The sequence below is a fragment of the Triturus cristatus genome, chromosome 1_2, assembly GCF_964204655.1.
Source record: "Triturus cristatus chromosome 1_2, aTriCri1.1, whole genome shotgun sequence".
NCBI lineage: Eukaryota > Metazoa > Chordata > Amphibia > Caudata > Salamandridae > Triturus > Triturus cristatus.
Window position 1 is genome coordinate 609,209,700 of NC_140580.1, and position 18,307 is coordinate 609,228,006.

The following is an 18,307-nucleotide window of genomic DNA, read 5'->3' on the forward strand; positions in this document are numbered from 1 at the left end:
GGGAGGAAGTGCAATAGAGTGACCTGCTTAAACCCAAAGCTAAAGAAAAACAGTCACCTCTGTTGGCATTTTTGGAACTAATACTGTACTGATGTAAGCAACAGAATCTGTAATATTATCACTATACAATTTTAATTTTTATTCCATTACAATGGCACCAGAAGGTCTTTGCAAGGTAGTTGTTGCTTTTTTTGTACGGTAATGGAAAATCAATTGGTGATCGCTTGGTGTGTAGGCTGATACAGAAGTTTCAGCCTGGTGACAGGACAGAAGTTTCAGCCTGGTGACAGGAGTTCTAAACTGTCCCAAAATAAGATTTTTATGTTTCAGTTGTGCACTCTGCAACCACATCAAAGGGTTGGTTGTTAGTATACCGTCCCATCAGAGTTAAATGTATGCCATTTGTGAGAGTACACTCCATATGATTCTATTGTTTAAGTACTCTTACCAAAATGTCTGTGCGTATGTATATATGCTGAGGATACTATCGTAGTCAGAACACAGATTGTTTGAATACAAATCTGCAATAAGAACAGGTAATATGAAACCACATATTTCCATGTGTACTTGGAGGAAAAAAATGTGTTTCATGTATATACTTTTATTTTTGATGGATACTTCGGCCTGCGATTGCTCACCTTTTGAATCCCCTCCCTAATTTCTATTTCAGACTAGAATACTTTGCAATAGCTCTTAATGTCACTTAGTGGCCCCATACGACTGATCCCTCCTCTTAATATGAAAATAGACAACCATATGAGGCACCACCCTACATGCAGATTCCAGTTGCTTTTATAGGTGTTCACGTTCACATGTGTATGAAGCTCCCACTTAAGTATTTTATCTATCATCATCTTCCAAATTTGACAGCTTGGATGAGTATTTAGAGTCATGTCACTCCCAAAGTGTACAGGTTCGCTTGCCTTTGAACTTGCCTCGCACAGATGTCAATATCTGATCCCACTACATCTGCCTATGGTGCTTAGGCCTTAAGCATGACTCCAGTTCCTTTGATGAAATGCAGCCTAATGTACTCCTGTCTTAGTTCTTAGTAAAATCCTCCTATAAGAAACATTAAAAAAAATCACAACCAGGAGCACTCCTTGCCCAGTCATAACTCCCTTTTCAGGAAAGAGTTGGCATCAACATTGTCCTCAGGACTGTTTCTAATCTTGAAAAGTTGCTCCTAGAGTTTTTGTCACTATAAACTGACCCAAAGTATTCCATTCATAAATTGTTCTTTTTGAATTTGTCACCCCAATTGGGACGGGTATGTCCAGACGTGAGTTCTGTGCTTGCCATGCCACTGGAGTCAAGCTAGCCTGGTTGATTAGGGATGATACTTCAAAACCGGTCCCAGGATGCTTGCTTCTGGCCTAGGGAGGTCTTGGCCTGGTTGTTTGGGCTGAGCTATTCGTATAAGGAGCAGGGTCAAGACTGATTTGCATATGGCCGGAATGGCATGGTGAGCAAAAAAACAATAGATTTAGGCCCAGATCTCTGTACTAGGGGGTGAATGTTTGACATTGTTCAGCATTCTGTCCATCAATTGTTCTTTTTGCATTTGGTACCCAAAGGAATTGGCAGCCTTTATTCAGGCCTTTATAGATCAACTCGTTGATGGTTCCAGCCTCTATGTTGGTAGATCTCTTAGGGCACCGTCACAAAGCTATTAAGGGGCTCAGGGCGCCATCAACTACCCTGCCTAAAGCCTAACAAGTTGTCCCAGCAATGACGCTACATTTGTCACTGCAGGTGCTGATCATGTTTGTGACTCCTTCTGCACCTCAAACTTAAGTCGCTTTGGCTCAGGGAAGGGAGAAAGTCAAGGTTTCCTTTAAGTTTAAACCTCTCTGGTGATGAGCCTTTGCCATACATACAGCTATTAATCAGGTTTGAGGCCCTCTTTAGCTCAGATTCTAACATCCTCCTATTGCCATGCATGGCTCCATGATTCCATCCCCCCACACTAAACAGATGAGCGTTTCTTTACATCTCTAAAATGTTCGCTGCCTGGACACATCATCTGAACTTTAGCTGGAGTGCCAGGCCAGCCATCCTCCAGAGGAGGTTGTCTGGACGAAGACATTAAGGCTGATGTTGGTGTACAGCTAGTCAGTTCCTCCTCTGATCATCTTCTGTTCTTTAGTTAGGGTTTTTTGTCCCAGTACATGTGGTTTGGGACAAGTGCTTTTCACCTTCATTTGTGAAAAGTCATCTTGTTGGGCACCGTCAACCCTAGCCAGGAGACTTCTAGTTCCTTTCTGCCCATTCTTCCCCAGAACATTTGGTGGTACAGTGTTTTTCTGCAAACAAAGCCCCAGTGCTTTTCCTTCCACTCCCCCCTAAGAAGAGGTCTAAATCTATTCAACAATGTATACGCCATTTTCCGTTTGCATTGTGTACAGTTTTACCACTCCCTTTAATATTGTGTTTTACTGATCCTCGCATTTATCACACCTAGTTTTGTTTTTGAGAAGTACAGAGGGATGCATAATAAGCCCCATTCCCTATACCTGCGAACAACGTATTCCTTGTTAAGCACATATTGCCTCTCTATGCTTCCTTGCCTGTGGGCCAGGCCCATAATTGCAAGATAGTCTGATTAGCAAGTGTTATTGCCCCCATTTGAGGAAAATCCATAATTTTACTGGTTTAATTATTTGAGTTTTGTTTTCATTATTGTATTTAAATATGTATAAACTGTTAGCTAACATATTTTTTACATGGTGGCAGCATCAGATGTAGAGGAAGCCACGTAATCAATTGGTCCTGGTTCAAATATGCATGACTGATTGTGGGATCTTTGCCTAATGTCGCGTCCTTAGCTGTTGTCACTTAAAACACATTACAAAAGACAACTATTGACTAAAATAAACTTCTGATCACAGCTTTGTCTGATTGTGATACTCTTAATCTGAATATAAGGGACAAACCGATTATATTGCTCCATTCCATTTTATCTCTGCATATACGTACTACAATTTTACAAGAACCTAAAACCATTTCTGTTCTTAGTCCCTTCTTGCTTATCTTCAAAAGTTTCTTTTTAATGTGTTGTACAATGTTTTTCAATCCTAAATATATTGTGTAGAGAGAGCAGTCGACCAAACTGTAGAGTCTCAGAGTGGCTACAATACATTACCTTAAAGATTACATGCATTCGTGGAGGAAACCTCGCATGCTATAGAAGCTGATTTGAAGGGCACTTGCCTGAAATTGGCAGTATCCATTAGAAGTGTGTCTGATTTCACATAAATGTTGGTAATTGAACATTTCAAATTACCAACACTATTTTATGTTGTCCACATGTACGGCATTATTCATTTTCATGTGAACCAATATATATTGTCCTTTCATTTTTCAGCATAACACTAGACTTTGGAACTTAAGGCCAGTGTGTACTAAGAATCTGTTAGCAGAGAGTGATTGCAAATTGTACACCTGCATTTTTCTAAATTGATTCTTACTTTGTGAACTGACCTATGCACTAATAGGTCATTTTGAAAAAATAGAGAGGTTTACAAACATGAATAATAATGAGATAGGTCACAATTAGCGATTGGTGGCCTCCTCACAGGGATAGTGACCTGCTTGAGTCAGCAGGCCAGCATGTCTGTGATCGACTTTAAATATGAGGTATTCTTTTCCATAAAGTTATGAGTTTCCTATTTCCCAAACAATCTTTTTTTTTTTTATTTTATTTTTTTACATTTACAAAAGTGTGTTTTTAATCTTGCGGTTGCAAGCCATTGATACATCTGAATCGCAGGAAGTGACCCCCTCAACAGGCCTCTTCCAAATGCGGTTCGATTTCCATTTTCAAATCCATTTTGTGATTTGGCCAGATCACAGGGTTTGCGACTGCAAAATGGCTTAGTACATCTGGCCCATAGTTTCTTTTTCTAGGCATGTATATAATCTTTTTCCGCTTCGTTTAATTGTATAGTATTGCCACTGTATTTTGAACCTGCTTGTTTGCTTAATGAATCTGAGTGAAGAAAGGAAATAATTCTCAACACTAGAAATACACAACACAAAAATACTTGATCCTCTTCAGTCACTACCATGTTATGATCTGCAACCGCACTAAAACAATTCAATAAAATTTGCCAATTTAAGTATTTGTTGGCAATTCTGTGAAAATTGTGTGCATTTAGCGTTTGTGTTTTGTCCCTCTGTGACTCTGAACTGACTCATCTTATCTGGTTTCTTCAGTTCTTTGGCATTGCGCACTTGCTGTTCATGTAAGTGCTGCTTGGGGAGTAGAGAGAGAGAAAGAGAGAAGGGGTTGTCCAGCAACGACTCTGAGAGAAGTGACGCACAGTCCAAATACAATTTAAAAAAAAAAAAAGAAAAAGCCTGCTTCGCATTTACTTTTTTTGTTCTTGCCAATTAAGTGAATTATTTGAAGAACACTAGTTTAAGGTAGGCTGTGAAACCAGTTTTAAATCGGTGGTCTCCCATGTTATCTTCTCTAACATGGGTTTTGAAAACATTGAACACTTTTGTAAAATACTCTTAGAAGGAAACCATAATACTCAACTATGCCTTACCCAGTGCTTGCTGGGCTGCTTTTTAGGGATTATCTTCTGCAGGCATTATGTATGACCACATAAAATGGCAGAGGCCAAACTTCCTATTGTGTTTCATAATAGAATCCACAAGCTTATGCTCGATTTCTGTAGCAAACCACGCATTGTACAGCCTCAGCCACAATGGCTAAATGGCACTGTTTAACAGTAAGGTGGCCATACATTGCTAATGCTTTTTGTTGTGTTTTCCTTTTTGATAGCCTCAAGTACTACAACCTTCCAGCAGCATCCCCAGTACAACAGACCACTCCCAGGGAAGATTAGCAAGACCACCACTTATAGAGGGCCCCAGTAAAGATGGCATTGAGCCACTGTATGAAGATATCAGCCTTCGAGTCAAAATTGGGAGCTGTGCTGAAACAACTGAGAATGATCCAAGCGAACTGAGTGATTTACTGAGTACACAGTTGCAAATTAAGGATTTTGAAGTGGGTCAACCAGAAGGGGAATTCTTACAGATGCAAAGTAAGTTGCAGGAATGTGGACCGAATGCTTCAAATGAGGCTTTACAGCTGCAAACTCGTACCTCCTTTGTGGAACTGAATTCAGCACCTGAAAAAAGAGAGGAATTGCTTGCTAAATTATCAACCGGTTTATGTAAGAAAGTATCGGCTTTACCGAATCAACGCCCAAAAACATTGCAGCTATTCAAGTCTGGAGAAGAGACTAATGTAGTCAATCATGTATATTCTCCTTCTGAACCATTGCAGATCCAGTCCCAAACGATCATCAGTCAGCAACTTCAGACAATGGATAAGTTAGCCAAGATGCTAGTAACCAATGATGTTCATTCGGATTTGCAGCTAACTAGTGCTAGTCCACCACAGATCCAGCCATCAACTTCAGATCTTCGAGAGCTGCATGTTACTGTTTCTAGCCCTTCACAACTGCATTTTAAATTGTCTAGCTCATCAAAGTTAAAGCCCGCAAATGAGGATTTGTCCCATCCATCATTGACTGGTTTGTCAGAGTTACCATTGGAAAGTCCCTCGCTGCAAAATCCACTCATATCTAATCCATCACAAATGACAATACCATTTGATAGTCCATTGTTGATTTATTCACAGGCAGAAAGACAGTCCAGTGAACTTGCTGAATATAATGATCTATCACAACCAAAAGTATTGGATATTACACAAGTTTCTACTTTGGCAGAGCCTGAACAATCCCAGATAATGCTTCCAGCAAGTACACCATTGAAATTAAATACACCAGTTGTTAGCCTGTCAACAAAGACTGAAACAGGTTATGTAAAGGTGCAGAAATCTGTGTCTGAGTCTCCAGTGATTAAGCCATTAGCATTAGATTTGACTCCACCACCGGTGACTACTCCTAGAGCGCTAAAGTCACCAGCAGCAAGTCCAACAAAGTCACTATCAGTTAATACGATGATGTTGAGGTTGCCAACACCCAGTCCAACAGCACTGAAGTCACCAACTGCTGGTCAAACTGTGTTAAAGCCACCTACAGCAAACTCGTCGACAGTAAAAATGTCTATTGCTAAATCATTGGTAAAAAATTCGTCATCAGTAAGTTCAACATTGCAGAAGTTGCCAGCAGCTAGTCCATCCAGTCAACAACCTCCTGATGCAAGTCTGCTACAAGTTAAATCCCCAACTGTTAATCCAACTCAGGTACAGCGGCCGACCTCTAATTCCTCAGCATCCCTAAGCAAGCAGAGCCCTAGAAATTCTAAGCTCCGCCCACCAAGCATTTTTCTCTCCAAATCCAAACAAATTACCAATCCTGATAAATCTCAATTGGGAGCTCTTGATCCTCCCAAGTCTCCAGTGAAGTCTCTAGCATCTAACATCCCACGGCCCCTGTCTCAAAAGAAAGAAATGCATGTTGGGGATAGCACAACTGTTAACCGCCTGCCCCGCCTCTCAAAACCAAAGACACAATAAGTGTGTGACCGCCAAATGTGCATAAATATTGACTGATCCTAATTGCTGACTGGGCATCAAATCACAGCAGTGCAGACTTCTTTCAGCAAAGCCTTGAAGTTTTTTTATGCAGACTTGACACAGTCATTCGTTTTCATTATCCCATTCAGATCCTCAGATCAAAATCTGTTATCAGAATTATTATTGAATTGTGCGTCAAACTGCTTACCTTAGTTTTTCAACCTGTTCCCCTCACAGGGATAGTTTTGCCAGCAACTTCTTCATTCATCTAAGGAAGGTTTGCTTGCAGAACATTTTTAGAAACCTTAATATTTGTATTGCTGAGCATTGCAATCACTATTCATTAGCTGAGTTATGACTGCAAGTTATATAATACTTTATAGACTCTATAAAGAAAAAAATAGAAACTGACTGCACAAATTACTGTCCCTGATACTGATTATTCTAACACAAATGTAATTGCAAGGATGTTTTATTTATTGGATGACCATTTTCTTAAGACGTTAATGAAATATATTTAATGTAATTTATTTAATCTTGAATTTTTCTCCCCTTAGTTTACAAAAGCTGCTTTGTTTGCTCCTGGGAAGAGATATTGGTAGCCACCACCCCTCTGTAATTGAGTGGAAGATCAATTTCACAAAGTGAAATGGAATTTGAAAATATAGGAATATGTGTGCCCCTATGCATTCTTGTGAAATGTTGGCAAATCTTCCTGCTATGCAGTTCTCATAATTGTGTTGGTTTGCAACTGTTGATACATGCACAAATCCGCTATGATTTTAGTCTTGGTATATAGTTCTATACAAAAACCCTATATGTATCTACATATCAGATCTACCTATTCGTACTGCAACAAAACACATTTTCAAAACGGTTTACCAGATTTATTTTTCTAGTTTTTGGCACTGTTTATCTTACTTCAAATTATAATTAAACCGGATAATTGGGAGTTAATCACTTTTTGTTTGAGCCTTAGTCACAGTATTGTTAGTGTATAAATAATTTTCAAAGAAAATAATGTGTTTGAATTCTATTACTCGTTAGGCATTTCTTTCAAATCAGTTTTCGGTTTTGTTTTATTTTGTCGTACAGTGGAAAGATAATTTTACAGTAAGTCATTATTATTATTATTATTTTGGATTTTTCTTCATGCAAAATGTTTTTCAGTTCTTGGAAAAACCAAGACTTCCCCTTAACCCCACTCATCTTAATGGAAATTATATTTAGCACTTCAGTAACAAACCTGAGGAAGTTGCTGCTTAATTGCTGTATTTTTATACTAATGGCTACTCAGAACTAGTTTGGCATTCTAAGCCAAGGCGGTTTTCTCATCTGCAAAAAAATCTTGCCTTTATTCTGCACATCACATTTGCACAAAACCGATTCACGTCATTCAACATCCTTGGGTTCTAAGTCAGCATTTATGTTGCAGCATAGTTGTAAACCTCAATGTCATTCCCAACAATGATTGTGAAAGTATGACTGCAGCAGAACTACATTATTAAAAGCTGAAAATGTGGAGCTTGTTGAGATCATCCCTTTTTTCAAATGCATGTCTTGCGTGCTGACATCTGTTATTTAAAAGAGGCATTTTTCTTCCTATAACTTTTATCTCACATGATACAGTAAACACAAACCTTGCATTTTTACAATGTAGTCAGGGCAATAAATCAAAATGTTCTGCTACTGATATTCTTAGTCTCTGTCAGCTGATGGACCAGGGCGGGAAAGGAATCCATTCAGTGTGCTGCGACTAAAATATGGGAAAGGAAGGTCAGATTGAAAAAGTCGGTAACTGAGTCCCAAATTATCTCATGGAATTTATTTACGTGTGTTGCTTGGTAAAGTTAATAGTTATGTAACTTTGTTGAAGATCAAAGGTTTTTGAATTCTCATAATATGAAAAAAAGCCTACTAAAAACTCTAGCCCTAAAAAACACATGATTGACGCATATATCCGTTATTTAACTTCAGTCCACAGGAAAACTACCCAATTAATTTATTGCATGGTTTCCGATATTTACTTTGAACAGCCCACCATTATTATTTCTGGAATTTACCAGTTTTAATTAAGAATGCGTATAATCAGTTTTTTTAATACCTGTGTAGACTATATTGTTGTGAAGCTCTGCTAATTTGTCTTGGTTTGAAGCCAGTCGACTTTTCTCTTGAAGCAGGAAGCAAGACCTTGTGGGATAGGCATGCAAGTGTCATTGCTGCTGGGAAAGAGAAGTACATTTCTCCTAAATCCTATCAGGATATGGCAAGCAACTTTCCAGAATTAATCTTATCCAGCCCTGATGTACATAGAAGAATTTTCCATAATTTCAGATTTGTGAGCCTCCTAATGGTTGTTACTTGCCAAAGTTTAAGTGAAAAATGTGGATGTTATTCAGAAATGATATTGCTAGGACAGTGGCACTAAAAGATGAGGACTAAACGCAAGCATGATCAAACTCCTTAGTGACACTTTCCTCATATCACATAAGTTGTCAGAAAATGTTGACTGTCTCTAAATCAGTTAGGTAGTAATTGGATGAATTTTCTGGCGTGTCTTTTGCTATGCTATTTCTTTCTCTTGGGTGCAAACAACACCCCACTAGCTTTACTCAAATCAGTAATAAATCATTTGTTCATTTAAAAAAAAAATGAATGAAAGGAATAAATCAACACGGATTAGAAACATTTTGCTGACTTGTTCTGTTGCTTTTTAACAGGGAGAGGTTCTACCATTTTAATAGCTGAAATGGGTGCTTTCAGGTAGATTATTTTAAACCATTCCCTTTATGCCAGTTTGGAGCCTGACTCTCACAGGTTTTTAGTGGCAGTTTCAATGTAAGTAGTATTTGCACTTTTACAGATTGCCAAGTAGAACTTTATCAAGAGATGTTGTATTTAACAGTAATCTGTGAAGTATATTTAATTACTGTAGTAGGGATGACAAAGCAAAATACTAGATTTTATCAAATTATTTGCATGGAACAACCTTGCATAATTGCATGGAAAATTGTTATTGACAGTAAGTGGTACAGCTGGACGGAGTAAAATGTTTGAATATTGTCGGACTGCATCTCGTTAATAAGCGAGATATTTTGCTTACCACAAATATCAGTCATTTGAATTTGTAAAAATAAATTAAGACCAACTATCCTGGCTATTAGTCCATTACGTTTACCAATTTGGAGTTTTTCTTTCAACCTTCCTTTATGGTAAAATGTAAATTCCTTTGTTGAGAATAGGGTATTCACCTAAATGATTAATCTTTTTGGGTGAGTATTCCAACTATTTAAGGAATACAAAAATTCATTTTTTTTAAAATCCTAATTGCCAAGAAATACAACAACATAAAAGTATCTACACAATTATAAAACTGTTGAAAATCTCAAATCTTTTTTCTCCCTTGTATGTCTTAAAAAAAATAGTATTTCCGTGCTAGCATTTACTGGGTTGTCCGGGTCCCTCTGGTATCAAACCCTTTGCTCATTATATCTGACTTTATCTCACTTTTAAGCTATTGTCCTAAAATTATGGGACCCTATAAGCAATGAAAGGCCATTGACATGCATAAAGAAGCAAATGTTCACCTTTTAAAAAACAAATATTAGTCAATGTATCAATTACAATTTTAGTCAAACATACTTACTGTTAGTTACTGCTCATGTGGGTTTCAAAGTGTTTCTTTTTACCAATTATTCTGACCTTGCCTTTTGAATGCAGATACTTGTTTAGTTGTTTGCACTTTATGTAACAGTTGAACATAGTGCTAGCAAAATTGAAGAAATCTGAAGTAAAAATCAAAAGGTTTTAACTTGTATGATCATAGTTCTAGTCCACAAAATAAACTTGGCCCACAACTTCTAATCGCATTAGTGATGCTGAGCTTTTCAGTAAAATGTTCACTGACATCCCCAAGGCACAGATGGATAATAGCCAGTTTAGTTCAATTCATATTGCTCTACATCTTGACTGTTACACATGCATTCTCTATCACAAACATTTATGCAGGGGTCTTCAGGCATGAACCTTGTTTCCAACCCGTTAAATAACTCAACACTGTGTCCCACAAAGCCTGTTCACCTTAAATTTATGAGAATAATTGAATTCAAGTGATACATGTTTATTTGCTCTTAAAGACTGCATCGTTGTATACAGCATTTAGCAGCATGCATTGGTAAATAAGTTCAGACTGTACACAAGCCACAGTCCTCGAATAGAACTCTAGTTTTTCTCCACATAACCTTAGCAGAAGTCAAGTTAATCTCCCAGCTAGTAACTGCTCACGGTGTCTCATAACTCATTTGCCTTTTCCAAAAAACCAGACAACTTACAGGTCGTTGACATTGAAGACATTCATGTATATTATATCCTGTGACAGTTAAATGTGCATAGCTGATTTCATTTGCATCAGTAGTACTTTTACTTGAAAATCTGACATTTTGAGTTTCAGTTGAAAGTATGTTAGTCCTCCATTGTAGTTAATTTCCGCAGAGGTCAAAATCCCATATTGGACAATCCAACGCTGCTTTTTACACCAGACTTCTGGATTCTAATCTCATCTGCAGTGGTGTTTATGAGCTAAAAAAATGAGTTGATGGCTTAACCAATGTTTAGGAGTTTTACTGTTATTACTGCTCTTGAATGATCTCCTGTACAGATCTGTCATATACGTTTTGTGCAATATCTTTAGAAATGATTATGAAACTAATGTACAGTCTGTGTATATAGGAATAGTATAATTAGTAGATTTGTTTTCGTAAGAGAAATAAATGAAAAAGCAAACAATTGCACTTTAAAATGAGCTGAATTGCTTGGAGTTGTGCCTAAAATGATGTCTATGCCTCCTGTCCTGTGCGGCTTTTTGTAAAGAGAAAAAGTGACAGTTTTTGCTGCAATTGTTGATCATTTCCGAGGTCTCTATACAGCACTGTGTGTATATATATATAAGCTGCCTTGTACTAGCATGATAGAGATCCAGTGCACTGGGAGTTTTTTTGCACAGTTTTCCATGTTTTTTACACAGATTGCTGTATTTAACACTAACATTATCCTGTTTCCTTCTGTGTTTCAAGGGGCTATTTGCAGGACTTGTTACTGTCTTTGTGTATGACCTCGTTTCTCAATATTGCTTCACCTGATCTTGTACATTGTCTTGCTTTGATTTGTTTTAACTAGAATTCTGCCTCATGATGTTAAATACTGACTTTAATGTAAAAATATCATCACATCCTAGCTTAGAATACTAATCAGCTTGACACACCAGTAAAATCAAGTATGTTCTTAAATGACCCTGCATGAGTTTTTTTGCAGCATTTCGTTTTTATGGTAGTTCTCAAAACCCATAGTTTCTGCTACTTTAGTTGAGGAGAATGCATTACTTTTGTATTCTTTGTATCCTGTGGGTTCACTTTAAAGGTTTATTTTCTGTATTTAATATTCAGAAGCACAACTTAATTCTACGTGATTTTTGATGGAGTGTGTATGTTGTTAAATTATTACTACGACCAAGTTTCCACTTTCTCCTTCCCAAGAGCCACAGAGTTAGCATGGCTTGCCTCTTTTGTTACCTAAATTGGTTGCTAAATTACTATCTTAAGACGCCAATGTTTCAAGTGGACCAAAGTAGTATGCCTCCTCTCTAGAAAAAGTATTAATTTGATTTTAAAAAGAAACGTGTCTGTGTAACCAGTCATTTATATTTTAATGCTTCTTTCTAGTGGGGACGCTTATCTTTCTTTTCTTAATAAATTGGTGTCATTTCACCCGTGATTTGTTTGGCTACCTTTGAATAAAACAAATTAGTTGGTTCCTTTGACTCATTATCACCACCAAAAACGATTTGGCTATTCAAATGTGGCAACATCAGAAGACCCTACAGTCACCTCACAATAAAAAAAAATAGTATTTACATGTGCAAAACTTATCTAAATTGATTATCGATTTCTTAGCCTTTTTCAGTTCTGGTTCATCAGTATGCCCCATTAATTTGTAAATTATTAATCGATCCGTAAAATGTTTACAGGTTCCGTTAAGTTGTTATCTTTGATAATGTATAACATCTGGCAAACCTTAACTAGATGGCCATCATCACATATCAAGACATTGATTTCATTTAATGGAGATTCGATTGTTGTAACATATTGGAAGGAATTGAGATAGGCTTAGAATAAAAAAATGAATTCATCTTTATTATGTCTTTTCTTTCTTTAACTTGACTAGATGTAATCTTTTGGATAAACATGTTGCTTGTTTACTTTCCTGCAGATGTTTAAAAGATGGGACTTTATCTGCATAACAATGAACCCCCAACATCAGTCCTGTCTTCTTCCTCGTAGAAGTCATGTTACTTGTTTTTTTTTTTTTTGCTAGAGTAGTGTCAGTTTATTTACTCTAAACTTCCATCAGCAAAGATAGCGCGTCACAATTGGATTTTATGGGGAAACATCTAAATTATCAATATTCTGATCTAATTTGGGAAAAATTAAAGTATTTGCCAAAAAGAATGAATATTTTGAGTTGTAAATTAATGTGCTTTCTTTTTGCTTAAGAAACTGTGTTTGAAATTGAAAATTCCATTATGCCTTAAAACCAAACATGTTTACTAAAGTACCGTAGATGCTTTAAACCCTGAACAATGTTTTTTTTCCCTTGTTAGCTTCCCTGGCACCAGAAGCGAGTATTGAGGTCAGCTGGCCATTTGTATACATTAAATTATGGTGGTGCATGCAATACAGTCTTATGGAAGTTTGGGACACAAAATCTAAAATTTAGAACTTTACCTTTTTTAGCACTTTAATAAAGATCTATAGTGCTACTCAGTTCCCTCATATTGTTTCACAAACATATTAGTCTGGACTACAATAAATCCTTAATGTTGAACGTTTCGTATCCATGAAATTACCGTAGAAAACTGATTCACGTAACTTTGTATCATTTTGTGTCTGTAAAAGACAAAATGTCATGTCAAAGACCATATGTTTGAGAGCCATATATGCTTACTATTTACAAGAAGCAATGATATCCCACAACATGCAGTTTCAAGTCCAGTGACATACCGTTTGACTATCAAACATCAGTGAAAGACAAGGCATTATGTCATCTCTAGTTCATGTCTTACGGTCAGTATTAATTATCTATACACAGATAACTAAACATTAATTGTTTTGTTGTTTCAGTTAAAAGTAAATAATGTACATTTGAGTTCCTTTGTAAAATAGCCTAAATTAACTGTATGTATGTATACAAATATCTCATTGTTAATCTAGTGGAAATAAATTAAAGTTTATTATGCTGAAATAAAGTGTCCGTGACATGGGTTTCTAGCTTGTTCAAGCCCAATGAGGAAAGGTTTGCATTGTGATTAAACCATACCAAAAAAAGTTCTCAATTTGTCATTTGTGAACTCAGCAGTCAAATTCCCAATGTCATTAGTGGTTTCTGATGGATACTTCGAACTGCAGATTTTTCACCTTATAAATTCCCCCTGGTACCTGATCTGACCCAGAAATTTTCCAGCAGTTGCTCATGTGCACAAATAGATGGGCCGTCAGACTCTACGGTGGCCTGGCCTAATACGCCTCCAGAAGTGATGTCGCAGAGCTATAAATAGTGCCACGTTTAAATTCTGATGTCAGTTACTTCTTTTCTGTGCCCTCGACATAGATCTAAAAAATTTTTTTTCGACAACAGTGTGCTGGAAATGTTCCACTTCCCTATATTCTCTCCCCCATTTGAAGGCTACAAGCAGTGCTACACCTACAGGAAGCAGATGTGTATCAAGAATTCTTAAGACATCCTTTTTTTTGTGTCTTGGATGCAAGCATGACTCAAAGTCAGACGATTAATGCTCCATGGTTCATTCAAAAGCATAAAGTGATAAGTATATTCTATGTCACTGAGTGCAAGAAACCAGTCTGTAGCACTCCTGCTCCAAGTACCTGTCCAGGTCTCTGTCCTTGGTTAAGTCTAAGAAGTTGTCCAAGAACAAGTGTCTGCACAAACACAAGAAGCTCAGGCACGAGTCTTCTCCCATTACTTCTGCTTGAGGGAGAGATCACACTATTGGCAGTTTGGGCCTGATTCTGTGGCAGTCGACAGACTCTGACCCATAACACAACTAGATCCAATATGCCCTGATTTACCAGACTATCCCCGGCTCTGCTTCCATCAAAAGGGGGTGTCCATGTATCTGAAATAAACACGTTAGTTAGATTCCTCACCTTAGAATATTCCCAGGCGTCAGGCTGCATCCGGAAAGATTTTCGTCAGCAATACCCTTGTGCGTCGCTAAGCGTCGTCTGCGGCTCCGCGTCCGTCGTCGGCGTCGTGCACCGGGATGACGTCGTCTGAGTACTTAGACGCCGCCCTCACGCACTGACGTCAGTTCTTCTTTTTTCCGCGCCAGACAGCGCCGATCCGGGAAGAGCATACCCTTTTAGTCATTGTTTGACTAAACTTTTTGACTCTTTTGGTCTATTCTGTCGACTCGACTCTGGTGCTGGTAGGATGCCTGGTTTCAAACCCTGTGACTCCTGTAGCCGACTGATGTCGGTTACGGACCACCACCGCCGGTGCCTCTACTGCCTAGGGGACGCCCACGATTCCGCGTCGTACCTCGACTGCCGGACCCTAACTTCGAAGGCTAGGCGGGAGCGGTCCCGCAAGCTACTGGAATTCCGGCAGTCGGCTCCGCGTCGCTCCCGGTCGAGGAGGAGGTCGAGGGACCGGCCGCGGAGCCACAGTCATCACCACCACTCGTCTGGTTCCAAGTCTTCGGGTAAGTCAAAGTATACTAAGAAGTCCAAGAGGCGACATCGCTCTTCGGACTCCCCTCGCCGGTAGCGCGACTCGGCTGAGGGTTCGGATGGTACCACCCTCGCGGCTCCGTCGGAGCCGCAGGAGTCGCGTCCGTCCTCATGACCGCCGGTCCCTGGGACCAACGCGACTCCGGCCGAGGTCAGTGCTTTCCTCCCGGCCATAAGGGGCCTGGCTCCGCCGTCGACGCCTGCCGGCGCGCCTTCGGGCCCCGTGGGCTTGACTGGGAGGCCTAGCGAGCCGGCGGCTCCGGCCCCGGCGCCGACCTTCGGTCCTGTGGGATCCAGGCCTGGATATCAGTCAGCGCCGGTCGACCTCACGACCCCTCCGGCAGCGCCGACTCCGGTGCCGACTTCGGATGACGCCGTTCCCCGGTTCGGTCCGGGCCCGGCATCAGAGCGGAGGCGCCCGGCCCCGCATCCGGCGCCGATGGGTGGCAAATTCATCTAACGCCCGGGTCCAATCATTCCACCTGTCTACAAGGAATCGGATGACGTGACGACTGGGAGGGGTCTGAGGACCCTCTGGCCCTACAGGGCCAGTTATCACAGGACTGGGCAGATGAGCTGGGGGATGCCAGTGGTCTTGATACCTCCCCTGACACTGGCTTTATCTCTCCTCCGACGGTGGCTTCGGAGGAAGGTGCTGCATTTTCTGTGGTGCTGCGCAAGGCGGCCAAAGCCCTTGGGCTGGAGCTGCCTGCTGTGGCCGCGAGGACGAACCTCCTCACAGAAGTGCTTCAACCATCAGCAAGCTCCTCTGAGCCTCTGCTGCAGTTCAGTGAGGCACTCAGTGACGTTCTGAAGGGCACCTGGTCCAAGCCCTCCACAGTTCCTCCTGTGGACCGGAACGTGGCCCGGCGCTACCGCCCTGCACCGGGCGACCCCAGTTTTCTGTCCCAACACCCCACGCCCGAGAGCCTGGTCATCCAGGCCTCTACTTCCCAGACCTCCTTCCCGTCCGCTTCCCCGGATCGGTAATCCAAGAGACTTGAACAGTTTGGGAAGAAGCTGTTCTCCTCCCTTAGTTTGGGACTGCGGTCTATTACCACCGCTTGTCTCTTGGACCGTTACTCTCACTCTCTGTGGGATACGGTGGAGGACGTGCTGCCCCAGTGTCCGGAGGAGGCCGGGACACGGCTCGCCAAGGCTCTTACCGATGGGCGGGATGCAGCGCGGCATACTATCAGATGTGGACTGGACACTACGGACTCGCTAGGTAGGGCGATGTCGAACACAGTGGCGCTCCGCAGCCACGTCTGGCTGTGGTCCACTAGCTTATCAGGGGATGTCCAGAGCACCCTCATGGACATGCCCTTTGATGGCAGTCGCCTCTTTGGCGACAAGGTGGATAGTGCGCTGGAGTGCTTTAAGGACTCCCGAGCTACGGCCATGTCCTTGGGCCTCTCGGCCCGCGCCCGCACACTTCCGCTTTTCGCCTCTTTCGTGGCCAAGGAAGGGGCGCCCCCTCACATCCGCCTAGCCACAGGCCGCAGAACCAACCTCCACGCGGTCGTGGACGTGGATTCCACCGAGGCGGTACAGGGGGACAACGTGCCGGTCAGTCCACATCCACCCCAGCAGCATCCGCCTCGAAGCCCTCGTCCGCACTTTCAGGCCCATTCCACGGCAGTGGGAGGCAGAGTTCGCCATCACCTGCTCCACTGGCGTTCCATCACGTCGGACAGGTGGGTGCTGCAAATCATCCGAAGGGGCTACTCCCTCCCCTTCGAGGCGACCCCTCCAGCCATGCCACTGCAGTACCACCGCATGTTGGGGGATCACTTGAAACTTCTACAGGAGGAAGTTACGGCCCTCTTGGCCAAGGGGGCCATCGAGCGCGTTCCTGGGCCAGAAGTAGGTCGTGGTTGTTATTCCCACTACTTTCTGGTTCCCAAGAAGGGCAAAGGGGGCCTATGCCCTATCTTGGACCTCAGGAGCGTCTACGCCTTCCTCCGCAAGGAGAAGTTCAAGATGCTCACCTTAGCTCAGGTTCTGGCTGCCCTAGACCCTGGAGACTGGATGGTAGCATTGGCCGTGCAGGACGCTTATTTCCACATCCCCGTCCTGCCGGCCCACCGGCGTTACCTGAGGTTCACGGTGGGCCAGGAGCATTTTCAGTTTACCGTGCTCCCCTGCGGCCTCACCAGTGCTCCTCGGGTGTTCACGAAAGGGATGGCGCTGGTCGCAGATCATCTGCGCAGATTGGGGGTTCCAGTCTTCCGCTATCTCGACGACTGGTTGTTGAAGGCGGGCTCGCCCCAGGCAGTCGTCTCCCACCTCCAGACTACGGCTGACCTCCTGCATTTGCTGGGATTCTCCATCAATGTGCCGAAGTCGCATCCGAGTCCCTCCCAGAAGCTTCTCTTTATCGGAGCAGTTCTGGACTCTGCGCAGTTCTGGGCTTATCCTCCGGAACAGCGGGTCTGGGATATTTAGGCTCTGATTCCCATCTTTCGGCCTCTATCCCGGGTTTTAGTCCAGTTGGTGCTGCGGCTTCTGGGTCTGATGGCCTCCTGCATCCTGTTGGTGCATCATGCCAGATGGTGGATGCGAGCTCTGCAGTGGGACCTGAAGTTTCAGTGGGCCCTGCATCGGGGCAACCTGTCCGACCACGTCCTGATCTCGGAGGGCACTACAAGAAAGTTGCAGTGGTGGCTTACGGACCGCGATTGGGTCAGCGGCAGATCCCTCTCCCTACCCCAACCGGAGCACGTAGTGGTGACGGATGCGTCCCTCCTGGGATGGGGGGGCCACATGGGAGAGGCGGAGATCAGAGGCCTCTGGTTTCCGGCGGAGTCCCGGCTCCATGTCAACCTTCTGGAGCTGAGGGCGATCCGACTTGCACTGAAGGCATTCCTTCCCTCTGTCCGGGGAAGTGTGGTGCAGGTGTTCACGGACAACACCACTGCGATGTGGTATTGCAACAAACAGGGTGGGGTGGGGTCGTGGACCCTTTGTCAGGAGGCTCTGCGCCTCTGGCCATGGCTGG

General features: G+C 42.0%; 1 protein-coding gene across 13 annotated transcripts in view; it reads left to right on the forward strand.

The window, feature by feature from the left end:
- The window catches only part of CCSER2 (coiled-coil serine rich protein 2), a 574,371-nt gene extending 560,569 nt beyond the window's left edge, over nt 1–13,802 (forward strand). For all 13 annotated transcript variants that reach the window (XM_085607239.1, XM_085607272.1, XM_085607183.1 and 10 more), the window contains one exon: nt 4,796–13,802. In XM_085607239.1, coding sequence (XP_085463365.1) covers nt 4,796–6,502 — 1,707 coding nt within the window. In that variant the 3' untranslated portion in view covers nt 6,503–13,802. The remainder of the gene's footprint in view (nt 1–4,795) is intronic.
- The last annotated feature ends 4,505 nt before the right edge of the window (nt 13,803–18,307 follow it).